Genomic DNA, 20829 nt, shown 5'->3' on the forward strand with positions numbered 1-20829 from the left:
TTTGTTCACCTTTGTGGGCTGCAAATTAACAGTGGGGATGTAGTAGGAAGCAGATAAAAGCCTTGCTTTGCGTTGGCCGTATAAAGTGACACTGACATTTTGTGTGAAACATCAAGTACAGCAATTTGGAAATATGAGAGCATTGATCTGTTTCATTTGAAAGTTCGCTACAGTGATATCACAAATAATGATAAAAAAAGATAATGTACTGCCGATTATTCTTTGGGTCTTTCGGTAAAGTCACGTAGACAGAACAATAAAATAATACAAATCTAGATGAAAATAAAGTTAATAAAAAATAAATATCACGATGTTTCGATCGCAACACAAGTACGGTAATCGTTTCACCTGATGACCATTGCTTGTGTTGCGATCCAAACGTCGTGAGAATTGTATTATTTTGTATTATTATTTTTTATTCACTTTATTTTCATTTTTATTATTTAATTGTTCTATCTACGTAACTTTACCGAAAGACCCAAAGAATATGAATTCCTGCAGTCACGAAAGCTATAAGTCAAGATTTACAGCCGATGGTCAATTCAACTGCTGGGTGAAGGCCTCCCCACGCCGTCTTGGCCAAGGAGGCTGTTTGTCCTTGCTTCACCACACTGGTTGCCAAAGAAGGTTTGTAAGGAGGGTTTCAAAATCACTCATAACTCATGTTAGCCTCCATAGCCGGGAATCAAATTCAGTTGTCTGGGTTCATAGTGCAGTTCTCTCCCATTGCCCAGATATGCCCGATATAAAATATAAATCCACCCATTTGGTTGTCATCAGAGGCATGCGTTTAATCCCTAAATTTATCATACCGTTTCTCCTTTGGGTTATTAACTCGAGTCGGACCATTGTTGGAATGTGACGTTCTCCTTGAGAAGTATTTCCACGTGGAAAAGCTTCTTTCCTTTTAACCGCTCAAGTGATTTTTACTCAATAGTTCACACTGCTTGCAAAAAAGAGAGGAAAATGTATGCGGAGGGAGAAGAAAGCCTCGCGTCGTTTGCACAAAATTCAATTGCAATGTGACGCGTGTGAAAAGTAAAAAAAATCAAATAGCTGTACGAGCACTGCAACCTGCACCGAGCCTCGACACTGCAGTGCCAATTTCTAAAGGTGTCCCGCTTCTAAGGGCTGTTGAAATGCCGGCGGGGGGGAGTGAAGTATCATCACTCCTGAACTTCTCATAACTCTTTTCTTGCCCCGGAACGCCTCATGACGGCAGTGGAATTGTTCGTGCTAGGGACCGTGACAGGCAAAAAGGGGCCTTTTTAATGAATACCAAAACTTCCAAACCCCTTTGATGTATATTTATTTGCTGGCTGTACATTCCTTTGTTAAATATTTTTTTTACAGATTTTATTACAAAATATATTTCTCCTGTATGCGGACGGGTGGCGCTGTAAGAGAGAGCCCTTGAGTACAACCAACAAGAAGGACGCCAGTTCACATCCCTGTCAAGGCCACGGCTAGCATCGGTGGGGAGTGAAATCCTGAATCGTTGCTGCCCTCCCCCCCACCACCAGGTTTCACCAACATGAAGTTACCGGCATGGGGAAGTATGGTCAAGCATCCCCCCCGTGACCGACACCGAGTGGGGAGCCCATTACCCAGCATTTGAATAGACATGACTCGACTAACGGTCAGCAAATTGAGATTTTAAATCCCATTCAGAGATTCACCCAGCAGCAATATCAGCACTGCTTCATGCAGAGTGAAACGTGGCTGAATAAAATAAGAATATGAACAACGTGGTTGTTGTATGGAGAAACTGAACTTATATCACTGGCTCTTGACTCACCATGAGAGATGAGCCTTGATCCTCTTGACTCGATACCACACACGGTTGGCACCGTACCATACATACATGTGCTCTCGGAGGCGTTGTTTTTCCGTTCGTTTAATTCCCCGATAACAGCAGAGAGACTGCACGCAGTGGTGTGACCCCCCCCGCCCCGCAATAGACATCAGAGCGTTGTCTCTGGCACATCTTCATGAGGTCTGAAAAAGACGACCAAAAATTAGGTCAGTGTGTGTCCGCGGTGGTGTGCAGACAGCGTTAATAAAGTCACTCCCAGCGTTAATCTGCCTTGTGACGGAAAATTTGAGAAAACCATTGGGTAGGCTGTAATTTTGGGCAATGTTCCTGTTTTAGAGTCGAAAGAGGAATTATGGTTAGGCCTGCTTTCACCCACATTCCACATCCAATCAATGCACATGTCATCATTAGAGTAAGCATGCTCCACTTAAATTCTAAAATTAACCGTGTTCATTGGAAATTCTTACGCGGGGGCTATCAGGCCCACTGCACTTGAGAACTTCCAGGGATATAAACCCATCCACTTGTCTGTGGCGACTCAATGCTCTGGCAGCCCGCTGAGCCAGCCACCTGCGTTACCTACAATCATAATTGTACATACGACCCCTTTGTCGATCCATTGCCGGATGACGCTCTCTCCCCACGCTGTTGTCGACCCATGGGGATTCGTGATGAAGCAGGGGGGGGGGAGTGGGTGGGGGAGCCGCTACCGGTTCAGATATCACTCGACACTGAATCAAAGTCGGGTCGACGGGTTCATAGCGCAGGAGGTGAACTACTGCACCGCACTGCGTCGTCCCCAGCGGTATCAGCCTACAGTTTACAATGACGCACGTCTAGAGCCAGATTGTCAATCTGTTGCTGGATGTGGTCGTCCCGACGCCTTGTGGGTCCTGAGGGTTTTTTGACCATAGCTCACCACGCTTGCCAGCGCAGTGCGGTGAACGTCGGGGGAGTACAGAACGGCATTTCACTACCGTAGCGACACATTCATATCAACGGGATACACATTTCTAATAATAATAACATAATCGCGTATTTTTAACTCTCTGCGTGTACACCGTATTCTCATACTGTATACATATGGTAGCGAGATGTGAACTACCTCGCCTGGTCTACAGGAGGTCGTGGGTTCGATCCCGACCCTGACGCCTGCTGTATATTCCGATTCTGCACGCTCTCCCCGTAGTTGCGTGGATTTTTTTTCTCCGGGTCCTCCGGTTTTTCCCTCCACGTTAAGAATCAACGTGCGTTTTAGAGTATTGGACTGCTGTAAATTTCCACATGATGATGAGCCACTTCGTTAACCTATCATTTGTGTGGCCAGATGGCTTCTGCAAAAGAGCTATATAGCTCAGTGGGTCTTACATGGTACAAAATAAAAGTCGTATTTTTTTGTTGCGTTTTTTAATACGACCCATGCCTTTTTTGCGTCCACATCCTCTCGCCTTAAATACCGGCGGCGCTTTGCTCCTGGCCAGCTGTCAAACGGCTGAAGAGCGTTGAGCGTGGCGAATGTGCGAGTCACACGCTTGCCTCTGCTGCTTAGTCCCGCTCGGAGAATGAAAGTGGAGCTGTGAGCCTGCCTTGCGATGGGTCCATGTGCTCCAAGCCTGCAGAGTCAATGATGGATGGGCATGTTCTCAGCATCACGTATACCCACCCCGCCCACCCTCACCCCCCCCCCCCCACCCATTGCAACTTTTCCGACAGAAGGCACTCATGTCGAAAAAAAATTCAGGATGAAGCATTCCTTCTACTTTAAGACGCCTAAAGATCTGGCAAAAATAAAGTCAACGCCTCTCCCACGCCGCGCCGTTCATGGAGGTTGTTGTTGTTTGACCAAACTTCACCAACCTGGTCAATGCGGATTGCTGAAGGGGCAGGGGACTCTTGATTGGTGACGGGGAAGAGTGCCCGGTTCATATATCGCTCGCTGCTGATGTTAACCATGGACAGGGATTCAACTCAGGTCCAGAGGTGCATAGCTATGCACACTCAGGCATAGAGCATAATGTGTGCGAGCAGAGCACAGTACAACAATTGATTTTACTGCAATGCCCTCTGCGGAACACAACATCGCCTCTGTCACCGGTGTTATGGATGGTGGTCACCTTTTCAAACACTCTCTGGGCTCAACTCTGCTTAGCTTATGAGATCTGATATCCGGAGCATTTCCGTGAGATATGGTCATAGGTGCTGGTATCGTGCTCACATCCTGAATGGGATATCATGAGAGCATGAAAGACAACACGCAGAAACACTTGACTTGCTTGGTCTCTCTGGCAAGTCGTCGGTTGTTTTGGTTAAACATCGCCTCCTCTTGACATCGCAGTGCGCAGAAGTGATACCTGGTGTCGTCTTTGTCATACCTGCCCTCGGAAGAGCGAAAGGTGAGCTTTACCCGTACATTAACACCTGTCATTGCTTCTTACAATGACCAGCATTTGAGTTGACACAGCCAAGCTGAATGATTTGCAAAAAAAAGCTTTTTATTTTTAGCAGCTTCCTCCAACACAAACAGGTGCAATAATAATGAACACTAACGCCGTAATAATAATAATAATTTATATTTGTAAAGGTGAAGTTCATCGGAAGATCCTAGTGTGCCACTGCGTATGGAGCGCAGGAAATAAACAGACCCGGCAGGGTAAACAGCCTGAACTCGGCGGTAAAGGTCAGTTTAAGGAGGTGAGTTTTCAAGACGGACTGAAATATCTCTAACGACTCTAATTGTCTCATAACCAAAGCCTGCCGTAGTCTAGGAGCTGCACCGAGAGAAATAATTGAGCAGTTCCTGCAAATATTGTGGAGCTAGCTCATGTGGAGCCTTGTAGGTCAGCAGAAGGATCTTGTAATCCACTCGATACTCTCCATAATATTCAATGCGGTAGGGGGAAGCTTTGCATGAACCACCAGCTTATAATTTAGTCGATTGCAAGATATTAAACACGCCATCACCGTTCTGCGCCTCTTTATGAATTTTATTAAGGACATTTGTTAAAGTTCAAAAACACTTCCTTATTATTTATATTGTATCTGTGTGGTGTTTAAATATGTCCGCTTTGTTTATTTCACTTGTATTTCTTGTGACTGCAAAATACCTTGCACTTATTATATTTTCCCTGGCCATGTAAACATGCCTTCAGAGTTTATATGCGAGTAGCTCACCGTGATGGTTGCGGGTCTGCACAGTATGGGTACAAATGCGTGCGGTCACAGTTTTTATTTTCCCGCTAAGAAGCGTAAACCTGTCTTAACTTTTAAATTCACCAGGTGAGACCTGTTTTATAGGAAGGGAGAGAAAAAAAATACCTCAACATATGAGTACGCTGCAAGTGACAGAATGATATACACAATGATGTCAGTGGCTACGGAATTGTTTGAGTGTCCATCCGACCTGTGTGTGTGTGTGTGCGCTGGGAGTTCGGCAATGGACGAGGCGTGCCAGTGCGCTGTTGGGAGTGCGGTGTGCATCGGTACACGCGGATTTTCGCGTCCGTCATCGCAAAAGGCACTTGGGAGGGGAGGGTGGCTGACGTGCTGTCATTCACATTGCAAAGTTGACAGATATTTTCGAGAGATATTGCGGTAAGAGAGAAGCAAATGCAAACAGCTGGGCAGCAGGTGTACAGTTGCCTCCCTCATACTTTCTCTCCAATTGTTCACGCTTTTGAGCAGAACTTATTTGTAATCCCTGAAGAGTGAAGGATACAAAAAACGGGTCAGTTTTGCACGGTGCTCAGACGAGCACAAGGTGATGCTCAATTCCTTGTCGGTGGCCCAGAGACAGTTGTGGAAATTCCACATTCCTATGTTGGGAAGCAGTGTCCTCATAGGACAACAAAGACAGCTGCTTGTGACTTCCAGAAAAGTGGTACGATGCAACGCCTGTTAGCTATTACGTCTATTCATACTCTTTGGTTCTTTCGGTAAAGTCACGTAGGTATAAAACAATTTGTGATTTATTTTATTTTATATCTACGTGACTTTACTGAAAGAACCAAAACGTATGGATCCCTGCAGCCACGAAAGCTTCAAATCAAGATTACGTCTATTTGCTGTGCTCCTGAATCAATCCACAGAAAATCATATTTTATTATCCGCGCCACAATTATGCATGTTATTCACGCATATCCACAAATAAGTGGAGTAACTTGAAAGCAGTGGTATATGTGTCCTATCATCCGCGCTATTATGTGGATAAGGAGTTACTGGAAATTGTCTTCCGGAAGCACCACATCAATCCGAAGAATCCATTTATGTTGGTAGGTAAGAGTCGTGACCCAGAAGTGACAACAATCATCATCCTATAATCTGCCTTCATCTGCACACAGCTGCACGGATCAATAGGAGGGTATATTCATAGAGTAAGGATCTGCTAATATTGCCCAGAACATGACCACATTTCCGCAGAAGAGAGAATATCCATTGCAGAGTACTTGATTTCTCTAACCCCAGAGTGACGATAGACTGAGCCAAGCGCTTTGCTGACAACTCTACGTAACCATATTGCAGACTGAAATATTTTTAACTCGGCAGTTATGGAACACACGTACATACACACTTCGCTTCAAAACCTTGTTCCTTTGGCTAATAAGGTCCCGTGCACAATTTCGTGCCTAATTTATATTTTCCACTTTCAGTTCCAAGTGCCCTGGTAAGGAGCCAACCGTCATATTTCAAACCTAAAGTCTGTCTTGACATGAACACACTCGAGCGACTGGGCGCTCTCCAACGAAGACATAATTATTTTGTCAGCCATGAAATTTATTTATATTCCTTATTCGCTCGCTGAAAAAGAAGTCTCGACGTATCTCGTAACAAAACGGTCGTTTATCTTAGGTTTTCCAAAATATTTAACATTTCGATTTGCAGATATTTCCTTTGAACGTGTGATGATCCGGTAAATATTTGCCGCTCATATTTGCTTCGTTTTCTTCGGATGTTTAAATGGTTGTGTTTTTTTGCTGTGCACTTTTGTCTAAGTTGTAATGATACAATGCAAGCATATGTCATTGCAGAACAGTGATTGAAATCTGTTAATTTTTTTATAACAGTATTAACTATAACATTATCAACCCCTTTTATTTTCGATCGTGTTGAAATCTGTGTATTATTCTCCTAATTTTCAAAAAACTGGGCGAATGCCATGAACATGAATCCACATTAAAAGCCACAATTTATCGACATGTCTCTTTGGGGTGTAACGATTTGGCCGTAACAATATCTGAAGGCCTCCCTGCCCCGTATCGGTGATGGAGGGTTTTTTAAACGAGGCTCCATCACGCTGGTCAGTGCGGGCAAGGATTGTTGAGATAGTTCTCGCCACAACCCAAACTAATATATATTATCTGTTTATTTATTAACGTTTCGTGCGTGGTTAACACAGAGAGAGAGAGAGAGTTCTAACGACCTTCCCAGTGGAGCGATACCTTTACCCTGTAGATAAATGATTTGGATTCAATCTTTGAGTTTACTGTCCTCCCTCGAGCCACTGCTGGATGAAGGCCTCTCCACAGTGTGTGTGTTGGCCACGGGGGTTATCTTACTTTACTTCACCACACTGGTCAATGTGAGCTGATGAAGGGTCTGGCGCGGTGCCCCAGGACCGCGTGAGATATAAATTGCCACTGATGTTAACTGTGGCCGGCGGCAATCAGAGTCAAGCTAGCGGGCTCCGAGCCCAGTATGCTAACCACTCCTCCTCCACCGTGACACCTCATGCGTTCAGACAACCCGTGGATGGGAAATGTCCTATTGCCTTTTTTTTGTTTGAAAATTTGCAGTGGAATTTTGTTTTGCATACTTGGACGTTCTGCGAGGTATGTAGTTTAGCTTAATTGTTCAATTTCAGTCAAACAAAATAGTGAGCTGTTCAATGTCAGAATTGGTACAGATTCTGCATGAGCGTTTACCCGACGCACACTCGCGAAAAAGGCAATTGCTGAGAGCTGGCAATTCAGCGCAGATGAAGTAAAACAAGCACACGTTTCGCGCAGGTGGCAAATACGAATCAATGTATTTCCATATAAAATAATGCACGTCCAATGTGATTCGTCCTGCGCTTTACGAGTGACTCAATTTGTCCGTGTGCATATTAAATGACACTTTGTCATTTATTCTCGCAATATGGCTTCCCTCCCCACCTTCCCCCACCCCCTCGCATTCCCTGGCTTCTTGAACGTGCCCATAGCACGCAGGTGACGTGTTTCTGTGCAGCAGTGCACGAGGCTTGGCGTGCTCATTCTGCCAGACGGTTCCAACCGGCTCTTGTGCTGCCACTCTCTTCAGTGGCCCCTGCCGACTCGTGCTGGGCCTCACGGATGCCGACGATGCTCACAATCGAAGCTTTGTTTCACCAATTGCAGGGGGCTATGTGGCAGTGGAGAGTGGGGGGGGGGGGGTTCCATTCCTCTTGTCCAGAGCAGAGATTGAGCAAGGGAGAGAGGAACAGAGAGAGAGCGTGAGAAGGAGGTGGAGAAAGACTGCTGGAGAGAGAGAGAGACTGAAAGAGATTGAGGAAGAGACAACCAAGAATGACAGTAAGGAGCAGTTGAGAGAGAGGGAGCAGGGAGAGAGAGTGAGAGAGAGAGAGCCGATTGACTGAGAGAGAGAAAAGGGAGAGCACGTTGCATCTCGTGTCCACAGGCTGCAACTACGCGATCTCGATGGAATTTGTTTCCGTTGAGGGGTGATGTGACCCACGTGATACAGATGATCACATGAATACTATGACCATGGAGGCCCCGCCGGATCATACTGGGGCCCCACAAGAAATGTTTATACACTGCATTCTGTAAAGCCATTTCAACAATCTGGTAAGAATGTGGTCCTCCCCTGTTATTTGCAAGTCCTGTATTTTACTGGAAAATTTTCCAAGATAAATATGTAAATAATAATCATAAACTCTGTAGTGCTTGACAAAAAAAATTGAGTCAATAAAAGGGCATTCCCATTGGCTTGGAGATTTACTTAGTTTATGAACCTTATTACAGTTGCAGTAGATGTTGGGCCATGTTAAATGTATGTTTTCAACATGCTATACATACTGTCACGACGGTTTAACAAACAATACACTTACAGTTTAATGCATGTACATTCTTTATTGAGTGTATAAAATGTCCGTTGATTTTCCCCTCACCTTCCCCGGCTCGTGTTGAAGTTCACAATTCCAACGAGAAGAATTCAGTTGCCAACGAGCATCTTTTGATTTTTGCCAGGATTTGAATGCCTGACTGTTTTGAGCCTGAATGTGTTACTGGAGAAGCCACAAAGAAAACCAGTTTTATTTGTTAAAGAATGGCTAAGAACTTGGCCGACTAAGCAGTCAGCTGCTTAAGATTACATTGTTTTACATCTGTAAGTTTTACCTGTCGGAAAAGAGAACGCAATCCTCTTGCGTAACGTAGATTATCAGGCGAAACAGCGTTTCGCATTTTTGTGGTGCACAGTTTAATTGTTTTTACGAAACTTATCGGATATTTAATAATTTAGCTTTGTTACCAATAGTGCCGTTTTTTAACAACGACAAAGAGACTTTTATGATTGTTAGATTATGTTAAAGCTTACATGCTCGTTTGTCTTTGTGTGCAGAAAATCACGTGCCATTCTTTAGTGGCCTAGGCTTGATTCCCGGCCATGCACAACAGTGACCATTGGTTTTCTGAACCCGGCCTGAATCTCTTTTGTTTTAACTTGGCAGAAAAATTGTAAAAGTATCGGTGTGATAAAGACTGAGGCAAGCAGTGTGTATGTGTGTATTCTAGTCCTGCCTTCCTTAATAGGTGCTTCCTAACAGCGCGTTCCTAACCAGTCTAGACAGAGTGTTTGTGCCTCTGAGTATCGGCTAGCCTTATGAAACTTCAGGCGCCGTTAGCAATCACCAATTTGCCTAGGATTTGGCAAGACTGAGAGAGAGAGTATTGCGTGGAAGCCCACATGATACACACTGGGTTTAATGCAAACACAATCTATGCCTTCTCTATAACAGTTTAAAATCGGCTCACAACATCTGGGTATAATAAAATAAATAAGCAAACAATATGTCTACTTCACATATCCTTCTCTCCACATGAAAATAAAAGTATGTCTTGCACAACCCATCAGCCCACACACCTTTCTGGGAGCGCATCATTTCACCAGCATTGTTTCAAGGCAAGCCTAACTTTGGTCCGGTTTCGACATGCAATGCCTCATCAGCAATCGGCCTTTCTTGAATCATTGCTGGTGAACTGCCGGCCGTACAGGCATGAACCATCCACTTACGCTATGGGACCCCGTAGGATTAGGATAATTACATCGTGCTCATTCTATTAATCCAGACAAAAAAAACCCAAGATCCGTCTATCTTCCATGTAATGATATAGCTGTTAAACTGATAAGAACTGTTAGAGGTTCAGGGGAAGGAAAACACGTTGAGCAATTTTAAATTATAATCACTTCCGCTCTTTGTTACTTTGAAACTGTAGGAGAGTGTTCGCATGTGCTGTGAAAGTGACAGATCAGGATTAAGTTGTTCGTACTTTGCAATTTATCTGCACAGCTTTTCCGTGGCAATTAAGCGACCAGACAAAACAATGTGGGTTGTCGTGGGCTTTGCATCTGTTGTCTTGAATTGCCACTGGTCTCTTTTGCGTTGAAACTCGAGTCTGTCGGTTTTAGTGTCTGCTCTGTGCTGTGGCGAGTTGTTGTTTGGTTCGTGAATATGTGTTCGAGATAAGTGTGTTAAAGAACTCCCGCAACAAGCAATTTAACTCCCCAACCTTGTGTTTGTGAAGCCAGCTCCCTGGCATATCACCATGCAAAATAATACGTTACTTCTCTATAGTAAAAAAATGTAAACAAATAATCGGACATTACATTTCCACGCATGCAACGAAGCATTGATTCAACGACTAAACCACATTATTGCACTATGAGACCTCCTTTACCAGTGGCAAAATATAGTAGTAGGTTTTTACCCTTTAAACTGGTACAAAACTGACACCTTTATACAAGGCATCATACTACCACATCATTGCACTTAACCGTTCGTGTAATTGAGAACGTATAACTTACACGAGTTTATGCAAATCAAATGTCAAGAGTATAAATGTCAATCAAGATAGCTGAAGGCAACTAACCTAATGCTGTAACCAAGACAGGACATATAGAAATCATCTACAAATGAGATAAAGACACAGGACAAAAACCAGCAGCAATTCTTTAATCGGATCACAATGCCAAATTGTGATGATTCATCAAATGACGGAGGGGTTAATTGGTACACGCCTGTAGAATGGTCCGTTTGACTCACTGACAAATACCGCCTAGTCGCTTGGCTCACGGGGCCTTCAAGAAAGGCTTTATTCCCCCCCCCAAATTTCTCTCCAGCGTTTCTATTGGCATCAAATCACGAGACGTCGTTATTCATTGGGAACTCGAGAAGAGTGCGAGCATCGTCCCCTGTTGGAGAAGAGCCCCTGCGGGAAGTTGAGATCTCAAAACCCCTGTCACGTGACCCCTTCTGTCCACACCCGGGGGGTGCTTGCCCACAGGCCTTTCTCCAGATATATATATGAACGTGATATTTTTAGGTCTGATAAATGTTATTTTGATAACTTATGAAAAACGCCAAATACAACATCGATGGGTTTGTTGGTGCAGAGAGCTGGGGCAATCAGCTGCACCCGGTTTAATCACAGGTAGCTGAAACTCAGATTCGAACCAAGGAACTCAGTAGCATTGGCATAGTCTCTGACCTCTGAGCAACCCATTTCACATACGTACATACAGTAATACCTCGATATGCGATATTCGCATATTGAAACTTCGTATATAGAATAACTTAGAACATTACTGTGAGGATGCATTCCCAGCCTTGGTAACTTACCATTTCATACTATAAACACGTCATTATCATTTTATGACAAATTACATATTTGACATGGTATACACACACATATACATATCAACACACCACTGGATGAAGGCCTCCCCAAGCCAGGTTGGGTCATGGGGTTGTTTTGATGAATGACTGCCGAGTGTCACCGCTTCTCCGCCCGTGTTGTTGATGAGAATCGCTGCCTTTCGTCACGCCACTTGAAGGGACTCTGCATTAGCTGCTGTGGAAGGCAATGATCTGCATTTTAATTCTGTAGCGGTGCGGGCGGTGGTTCTAATAATTAATTCATTACCCTGCTGGGGCTGTCAACACAGCCTGCAAAATGCATTCATTCATGGAGTCAGGTGTCTGCAAGAACCTGGAACATTCCCATTCTGCTGGCCTGTCAGTGGGTGGGTTGTCGTTGCATTCCTTCGGTGTCCCAATCGTGCGATGTAAAAGCAGGTGGTGGTGAGCTGGTGGCCACTGGTGTGATGGTTGCATGCCTCTGTTTGTTCACCACAAGTCACGTTTTTATAGTCAAATCCTCTGCCGCAATGCTAGTAACTACATACTGCTGCAACTACATACTGCTGCAACTACATACTGCTGTTGTATACAGTCGCGAAGTTGATATGCGGAACGTGAAAACAATACTTTCCCGAAATGTCGTCGCAAACGCAATCGGCTCTGGTCTTGTTGTAACAGTCTTGCTTGTGTGCGTTACGTTTTTGTTGGCGATTGCGACATTCGAATTGCAAAATTGCATCACGCACTGCGGCGGGAGCATAACGCAAACACGTGGGGGGGGGGGGGGGCACACGAGGGTGAATGGCTGTCCCGTCACCCAGTTGTGCTGACGCCGAATAGGAACTAACGGCAGACTGCTCGGGGAGTGAAGCAAGCGTTGTTTGTACGATGCTCAGACATGCCGTTTAAGCCTCGCAGCATTCACAAGGGCATTGCCACGGGATAGAGCACGGGGTTGAGCAAATGTCTTCATTCACTTTTTCACCTTAGTAACAAAAAAAACAAGCTACTTATACGACTCTGTCCATAAAGCACACCTGTTCTTTGAACTTCCATCGTCTAAATGTTGATACTTTTTTTCTTTATACCAACGTGTTATTAATTGCAAGACCCTAGGATCAGCGGTTATAGAGTTTACATTAACAATCCTCTATGTCAATCCACTTCTGGATGAGGCATCTTCCAGGCTGGCGAGTGTGCGTTTGGTGAAGGCATGCAGACGTAAAAATGATCACCTCTTGGACAAAAAAATATGCAAAAGCAACTTTGGTGATAATTCATGCACAGCTTTGCAAGTGATTAGCTGCGTAAATAAATATGACAGTTTATAGCGCGCACATCTTGACGAAAACTTTAAGGATAATTCCAGTCGCGACTCGGAGGTGCGGGGTCGACTTCAAGGTTCCCCACGCGCCCGACGGCAACAGCCGCCCAGCCCGCAGCCGCCCAGCCCGCAGCCGCCCAGCCCGCAGCCGCCCAGCCCGCAGCCGCCCAGCCCGCAGCCGCCCAGCCCGCAGCCGCCCAGCCCACAGCCGCCCAGCCCACAGCCGCCCAGCCCACAGCCAGCGTCCCTCCGCAGTGGCGCTGGACTTGCCGCTGCGTGCGTGTGGCGGGATGCGGGTCCAAACGATTAGAGCAGCCACGGAGCAGCGTTGCCTTTTTTATTACAATGCGTAAAAGTGGCGCCTTTTCAGCGGTTTTTTGGCTGTCTCCCACACAAAATATGCTACATTGTTTCTGTGGGAGATTGTTAAAGATAGCGTCAATAAATTGTTTCGCAGATGCTAGAATAGTGTGCGCGCGTGATATAATCTGCCTCTGGCGTGTGATGCACGGCGCTGAGTCTTGCGCAGAAATCGACGTGGCATCCATTCCCCGGCCTTTCCTGTGCAGACTTGAGTTTTATTTCAGGAAAAATAATTAACTTCAATTGACTCGCTCACAGGAGCTGCCATCATGGCTGATTGTATTGGAAAGTATTAATTCTCGGTGCCAGGTGTATGTTTGTGCATATCCATGCACACGTGTACATGCACAAACATATGCACTCACTTATGCACACTTCACCCACGCATATAATCTAATGATATAAATCACGGTTGCATTTTATTATTTTGCATGTTTATACGTGAGAATATTTATGTTCATCCAAGCTTATTATTTTCGTGCATAATCACTGAACATTACAAATAGGTAATATTTTAAAGTAATCAAATACCATTCGTGTTTTGGTAATACTAGATTGGTAGTGGTGCACAAGCACAAGAAACAAAATAACTCAACACATTTGTCAATAGCACTCTGGCCTTAAAAGGAAAAAGTATATCGAAGGTGCCGTGTCAGGCAATGGACCTTCTTCACAGCACGCAGGCCAGAGAAATAGAGTGGATACGAGTGGGACACGGCACTTGGAAAAAATATGTGTTTTAGCAAAAGTGTCAAACCTGTGTCATTGTAAAATTGTCTTATCAGACTATTCTGTTTGCACTTTCATCACCAGCCATTATATTCTTGAGTAAAGGCCACTCTAAGTCATCTCCACCGCTCACAGTCCTAATCGTGTTGTTGTGCTGCTGCTGCTGTTGTAACGTTCTGACCCGCCCCTACTGGACATCTGTGCAAAAGAGCTTAACAGCTCCTCGGGTTTCTCCAGGAAAAATACATATTCGGATTCTGTTTGCACAAAGGTGAAAAGTGCATAGACTGGCATGTGCATGTTTGTAATCCCAGTACACTGATAGAAGAACGAGGAGCATATGGATAACAGAGAGCATACACAAGTCAGAGAGACGTAATATGGGCCGTTCGAAAAAGTGAGTTTGGAAAGCACACATTGGTCGTGGTTGATTGCCAACAGAAGAGATTGGTGATTCTGCGGAGATTATCCCAATGGAGATGAAGTAATGAGATCAGCTCGATGTGCAGGAGCAAGATGGATCGTAGCACCGTAGGACCATGAAGGCTGACTGTGATGTAGAGAACCCTCCATTCAGCAGTGAATAGGTAATTACTGCTAATGATTCAACTTTGCCATGAAAATTCTGAAAACACTTTGTACTCACACGATGAGTATTTATCAATTGAAAATAGGGCACACGTTTAATAGCATCGCATTATATTTCTGACTTTGCACAACCCACCCACCCACGCACCTACCCACGCACGCACCCACGCACGCACCCACGCACACACACACGTACCCACACACGCACGCACGGATCCACCCACGCACGCACGCACGTACCCACACACACACGCACGCACCCACGCACGCACTCACGCACACACACACGTACCCACACACGCACGCACGGATCCACCCACGCACGCACGCACGTACCCACACGCACGCACGTACCCACACACGCACGCACGTACCCACACACACACGCACGCACCCACGCACTTTCCCATCGGACATTCCAAATGTGCGCATGCAGCGCGAGCATCAAAACCCAAAAATCCGGCTGACAAACGTGCGAATAAATAAATAAGCGGACATATAAATAAATAACGTCGATTTCACATGGCGTCACCATTAGCATGCTTCCTGTTTTCAGCACAATTAGACGCGCCAAGTCATTGGCGCGAGTGTCTGGCTGTGTGAATGCGATCTCCAAGCAGGAACTTCTCCCTGCACCCCTCTACCCTCCTCCTCCTCCTCTCCCCCCATGCCTCCATGCCGCTCCGTTACTCAAGGGAACAGCCACGGCTGGTGGCCGCGGACCGGCCGAGACGTGATGGTGGCGTTGGTCCTGATGAGTGCCCAGCTGCAGCTTCTTAATTAAACATCGTTTTCCCCCTGCTGCCGCTTGGCAGCCAGAACTGTACGTTTATTTTTCTATTATTTTGTTTAATCTAGCTTACGTGTCTTTCTTTCTGCTTATGCTGCGCATTTATATATGGTGTCATTCAGTGGCGGCTGGTGATATTTATTTTTGGGGGGGCGCATTTTTTTTATTTTATTGAGGGGGGCAAATAAATATAAAGCAGTACCAAAAACCATTTTGACTACTTGAATATAAATTTTGATGATCTTTATTTACATTTCAGACCAAAAGAAGTACCAAAAAGCATGTTTCCTACTTGAACATAAATGTTTCTCTTTTATATACATTTCAGACCAAAGTACCAAAAAGCATGTTTCCTACTTGAACATAAATGTTTCTCTTTTATATACATTTCAGACCAAAGTACCAAAAAGCATGTTTCTTACTTGAACATAAAAACGTTAGTTTCATGCTATTATCAATATGGCTGCGGCTACTTTCATGACGTTTGCATTTGTCAGAGAGATGTTTGAGGTCTCTTACCCCCGTCGTTGTCCACAAAACTTCAGTGCCGACACTTTGAAATAAAAGACAGGGAAAACAAAAAAGAGAATTGCTAACATCACATCCAGCCAGCCACCTCCGTTTCTCATAACAAGCGCGGGTGAAGCTTCGTGTGTAGCTTCGTCCTCTGTCACTGGCCTGCTGCTGGATTTGTAAATCGGGTTGGTCCGGTCCGAGATCCTTTATCTTTTTTATTTCTTCCAGCGAAAGCCTTGTGAAAGGGTTTTTTTGTAAATAAATTACAGAATTTGGATGAACTGCTGCCATTGTTTACACAAAAAATTTGATCAGCCTAGCAAGTGTCAAAGTGGTGTCGCCTTCGCACTCGCAGTAGTGGCCTACAGCGTAAATTTGAATGACAGGTGACGAGAACCAATCAGATTGGATAAAATAACATGTATCCAATTCTGATTGGCCAGGGACGCAACGACTTGCGCCCCGAGGAGAATCTTTAAGAAACCAATTAGAGACCAGCTTCAGGTCACATGCTGTCCGAAAATGTAAAGTCTCACATAGACATCCATTTGTCCGGCGCCCCGCATGAAACACATTGAAAAACATAGAAAATAGTTGACCGATTAAAGCCAGTTTTTATTAAATGCTGATGCTTTTCTTACTACCAGCCGGCACATCGTATGAAAAAAATATTTTATTTATGTATTTTTATATAAATTTTGCATATGTATATTTCTTGAATATTGATGGGGGCGGCGCCCCTGCGCCCTCTATTGACGAGCCGCCACTGGTGTCATTACGGTTTCTAAAAAAATCCTTAAACTACAATCGTGTTAACGTTTATTTTAAAGAGAAATTGTCTACATATTGGCTGCTACTCATTGACGCTTTTTTTGGATGTTAGATATTTTTCTGATTAATGTATGTTCATTCAGTTACAATTTGTGTCTTTTGCTATTGGGTTTTCGTATCTGCTGTCATTGTAGTTTATTAAAATGAAGCTGCAATAGTAAAAAAAAAACAATATAAAGGTTAAGTGTCTAGACATGCTTTTTATAAGTACTGGCTGGTACTCATCAAGGGTTTATGTTGAAGTCCCCAGTAAACCTTTGCAAAGTGGGAGGTCACTCCTTTCCCTCTGCTGCCCGTCTCGTGTAAATCCCTCTTCCTAAGTCATCTGTGCTGGCGACTCCCTGCGCCTGTTAAGTCCAGGCGCAGTATATTCTTCTCTGCTTGTGGCTTGCTGTCCCTTCAGCAAAAAAACCCTCTATATTTGTACAGATCCCCCCCATCCCCCATCTCTATAAGCCACAAGTCCCACTGCTTTGCACAGCATCTTGACATGCAATTTTGGTTGCATTTAAACACTGCAAATCAAAGCGTATTTTATTATACCTCCTTTGGCAGTCCTGAACTGACGGTGGAACTTCAGTATTTCTCTGGTAGCAGCCTTACAGGAGTTGAAAACGTTTCGTGGAATTTATTTTCGTGGTGTAAATGTGTTTCATAGCTTGTAGAGCTTAGGCTGTGTCCTCCCCCCCCCGATCTTGGGAAAATCTGAGAGTGCCAAACAGATGGAAGACGACATTTGACATGTGTGTGAGAAAATGTATAGTGCACTCATACATACACACATACCTCCCTATTCTATTTGACATCGTCGTCCTTGACATCATATGGTCGTTGCGTTTTGTTTGCTTGACCTAAAACAAACGTATATATTTGAATCTTGTGAAAAAAACTTCTTTGGGAAGTAAAAACAAAGAAGAGAGCTGTTGGCAGTCTGATATTATTATACTCAGTACTGTAGCATTACATGTAAGTATGTTGTACAATATATACTGCTCTCGATTTATGTGGATTGTGCAATTTCGCGGCTAACATATTTCTACCCAAAACTCGCTACGTGCGGGTTTAACTCACTGCTTTGCGGCTATGCGGTCGGACGTGGGACACGATTGTGGGCACTGCACTGGATGCGCGACTCTGCAAGCAGCTGTCCCGTGCGGTGCAATCTCGCTTTGTGCGCCCTCATTTTGTGTAACTCATCTCCCGCATAAAGCGAGGGAAACCTGTACTCTCATTTTTATTGCGTGCACACGAGAGCCTCGAGTGAGATTCGAGACTCGCTCAGGAGCGTTCCGCATTGGACATTTTTTAATTCCATCAGTGAGTGTTCGTGGCTTTGCGTGAAAGAAAAACAGAGTTAATGGTGGAAACGAGGAGGTTGACACTGGGTCCTGCTATTCGCAGGGCCACCTCGTACACCCCACGTGACACCTGGCGTGCCCTGGTGGTCACCAATACAAAACGTCATATTAGGTGAACTCAACTATTTCTTGTATTGTATAAAAAAAGCCATCGCACATTTAACCCAGGAAAAACATTGAGTGTGGAGCCGTTTTTTTCCGAATGGTTCTACGATGCAAAGTTTGTCAAGTTTAATTGGAAGTGTTGAGGATGTTGGAGGGCGCTGTATTACCCAGAGGAATGCTCATGAATGCACGAGTGTAACATGCAAATCTCTGCACTGATATGTTGAAGAGTGTAGCATGCAAATCTCTGCACTGATATGTTGACGAGTCCATGACTTCCCCACTTACATCTTCATCTCCCCCCTGTACGGGGTCCCCACTTGGCTGGAGCAGCGGCCCTATATCCCCCCCCCCCCCCCCCGTTGTGTGCTCACGTCGTACCGAATTGTATTAGACGGCGTGATGTACCGGGGCTCACGTTATGTTGCAATAAAAACATATACCTACAAAAATAATTCATCACTATGCTGCCATCTCCTAGCCACCTCAGTAAAATGCATATTGTGTGAGAGCATCAAGACAGGCCGAAGGGTCCGGCACACACACCAAAGGAGGGGAATATGTTTGTAATCAGAGAGGGCTTGACCGTTAAACTTACGTAACAATTCTACTCACATCATTCCCACTTTCTTCCATCTCTCCCCTTCCTCGCCCCCACAGCAACGTGGCGCGTGTGTCTCTGGCGCCGGGCGGTTCCGCGCAGACATCGGCACAAGCGCGGAGCCAGCAGCCGAGGCCACGCATCACAGGGCGCGACGCCCCCGCCCAGCAAGTGCACCGCCAGGCGCAGCCCCACATCCAGGCCCGTCCGGGGGCCCAGGCCCAGCAGGCCCAGCAGGCCCTGCCCCAATCCGGGCCTCGAGTGTTGGCGGTGACCCCCGGGAAATCCTCGGCTGGGCAGGCGCCGCAAAACGATCAGCCAATGGACGCCACCGCAAGCAACGGTGAGAGTAGCAAAGTCGAGCGTAAAGGTGCAGCCCAGAAATGTACTGGCTCGCTTTCACCACTGGAAGAAGGGCCTCGTTTAGAGGGAGCTCAAGCGCGTATTTGACCGAGTCGTCCGCGATGGCCAATAATCCATCGTGGGAGGAGTTGGGAGTGCTCACACTTCACCCCCCACCACACGGCACTTGCCAATTGACTGACGTTCCCATTCGTGATATCGCTGGGTGGATAGAAGCAGAAGTTCTGACCAAGTGTGGCCGTCGTTTCGACTGCAGCACTGGGAGATTGGATCGAACGTTCAATGTCCGCATTTTAAGTCCAGTGCTCTAACCATAACACCACAGCAGTGTCCCTGTACAAAAGCACATGAGGATAAAAAAAATAATTTTCACTGTCATTCATGCAGTGGTAGAAAAGTACTGTGTTTTTGCCAATCTTTGGCAAAAAAAGTGCAAGGTTGCCTCTTTTTCTCCCGAATGGGTGGTCTTTAGTGTTGATCAGTGTTAAATGGGGTTCTACACACAATAACCAGACTGTATTTGGTACAGACACAATGCTGAGGTTGCCAGGTAAGTCAGGGGATTCATGATCGTATCTCAAGAACACTGAGATGTACCGCAGACAACGTGCATTGCCTTGAGTTGTACCTCTTCAAGTACTCCCGAGATCACCGTTCACCATCTCTGCAAGTTTGTATTTGATGAGTGTGTATCCTGAGAAATCTCACATGTTGCTGATGTTCGGGTACGTGACCTTTCTTGAAGCTGCTCACCTTGGACCATTTGCAACCTCGCTTTTGAAAAAGTTAATGGAAACATTTGACACGGGACCAATGTTCTGAGGCCTGTTGCTCGTCATCAGCTCTATTACATTGGCAAGCTAAGGCATTGGACAATCTGAATGTAGATCCATAACACACACAATGTCATCCACTTCTTAAAGGCGTAACCTTGTCAGGAATCTGAACCTAAATTACGTAGTTGGGATTAAACATCGCAATTGCCACCCCTGCTGTTAAACTAATGCTCCAGGTCATGCTTGAAAATGAGAGTATCTTGGTCTCTTGAGTTCTGCCCTGGTTGAACAAATAGACTTAGTTAGAACTAGAACCTATGTCTTATTGTGTCACAGATCTTCCTCACCCTATGCAATTATTATCACTATGCTTGTTTAACCAGGAAAGCCTCAGTAAGTATTAAGACACTTTATTCAGGAGGGTCTTGTGAAGTCTTGGCTTTAGAGGGAGGGATGTTGCTATGTGTAGTCCAAATGTAGTAATTTTCAGATATTTTTCCAGCATTGGGATGTTTGGCAAATCCCAGTTGCACTGCATGGTTTTTATTTTGTAGCTATGGCAGGAAACCAGAGAACCCAAATGAAACCCACACGTGACAGGGAGAAAACACAAACGCCGCACTGGAAGGTGCCCGCGTCACGCATCGAGCCCAGGTCCGCTTTGCTGCGAGGCACGACGGGTGTCAGCTCTGCGCCATCCTGTCGCCCAAATACGTCTGGCTCTGGTGCACCAGGGAAAAAAGAGCAACAAAGAACTCTGGGCACTCGCGTCAT

The 20829-nt window shown here is 45.2% G+C and overlaps 1 protein-coding gene across 3 annotated transcripts in view; it reads left to right on the plus strand.

Moving 5' to 3' along the window:
* Positions 1-20829, plus strand: part of LOC133342441 (latent-transforming growth factor beta-binding protein 1-like) — a 131459-nt gene that overhangs the window by 12028 nt on the left and 98602 nt on the right. For all 3 annotated transcript variants that reach the window (XM_061551632.1, XM_061551630.1, XM_061551633.1), the window contains one exon: positions 18976-19259. In XM_061551632.1, coding sequence (XP_061407616.1) covers positions 18976-19259 — 284 coding nt within the window. The remainder of the gene's footprint in view (positions 1-18975; positions 19260-20829) is intronic.

Source organism: Lethenteron reissneri, chromosome 14, assembly GCF_015708825.2.
Source record: "Lethenteron reissneri isolate LAM-NWPU_2019-01 chromosome 14, ASM1570882v1, whole genome shotgun sequence".
In the NCBI taxonomy this organism is placed as follows: Eukaryota; Metazoa; Chordata; class Hyperoartia; order Petromyzontiformes; family Petromyzontidae; genus Lethenteron; species Lethenteron reissneri.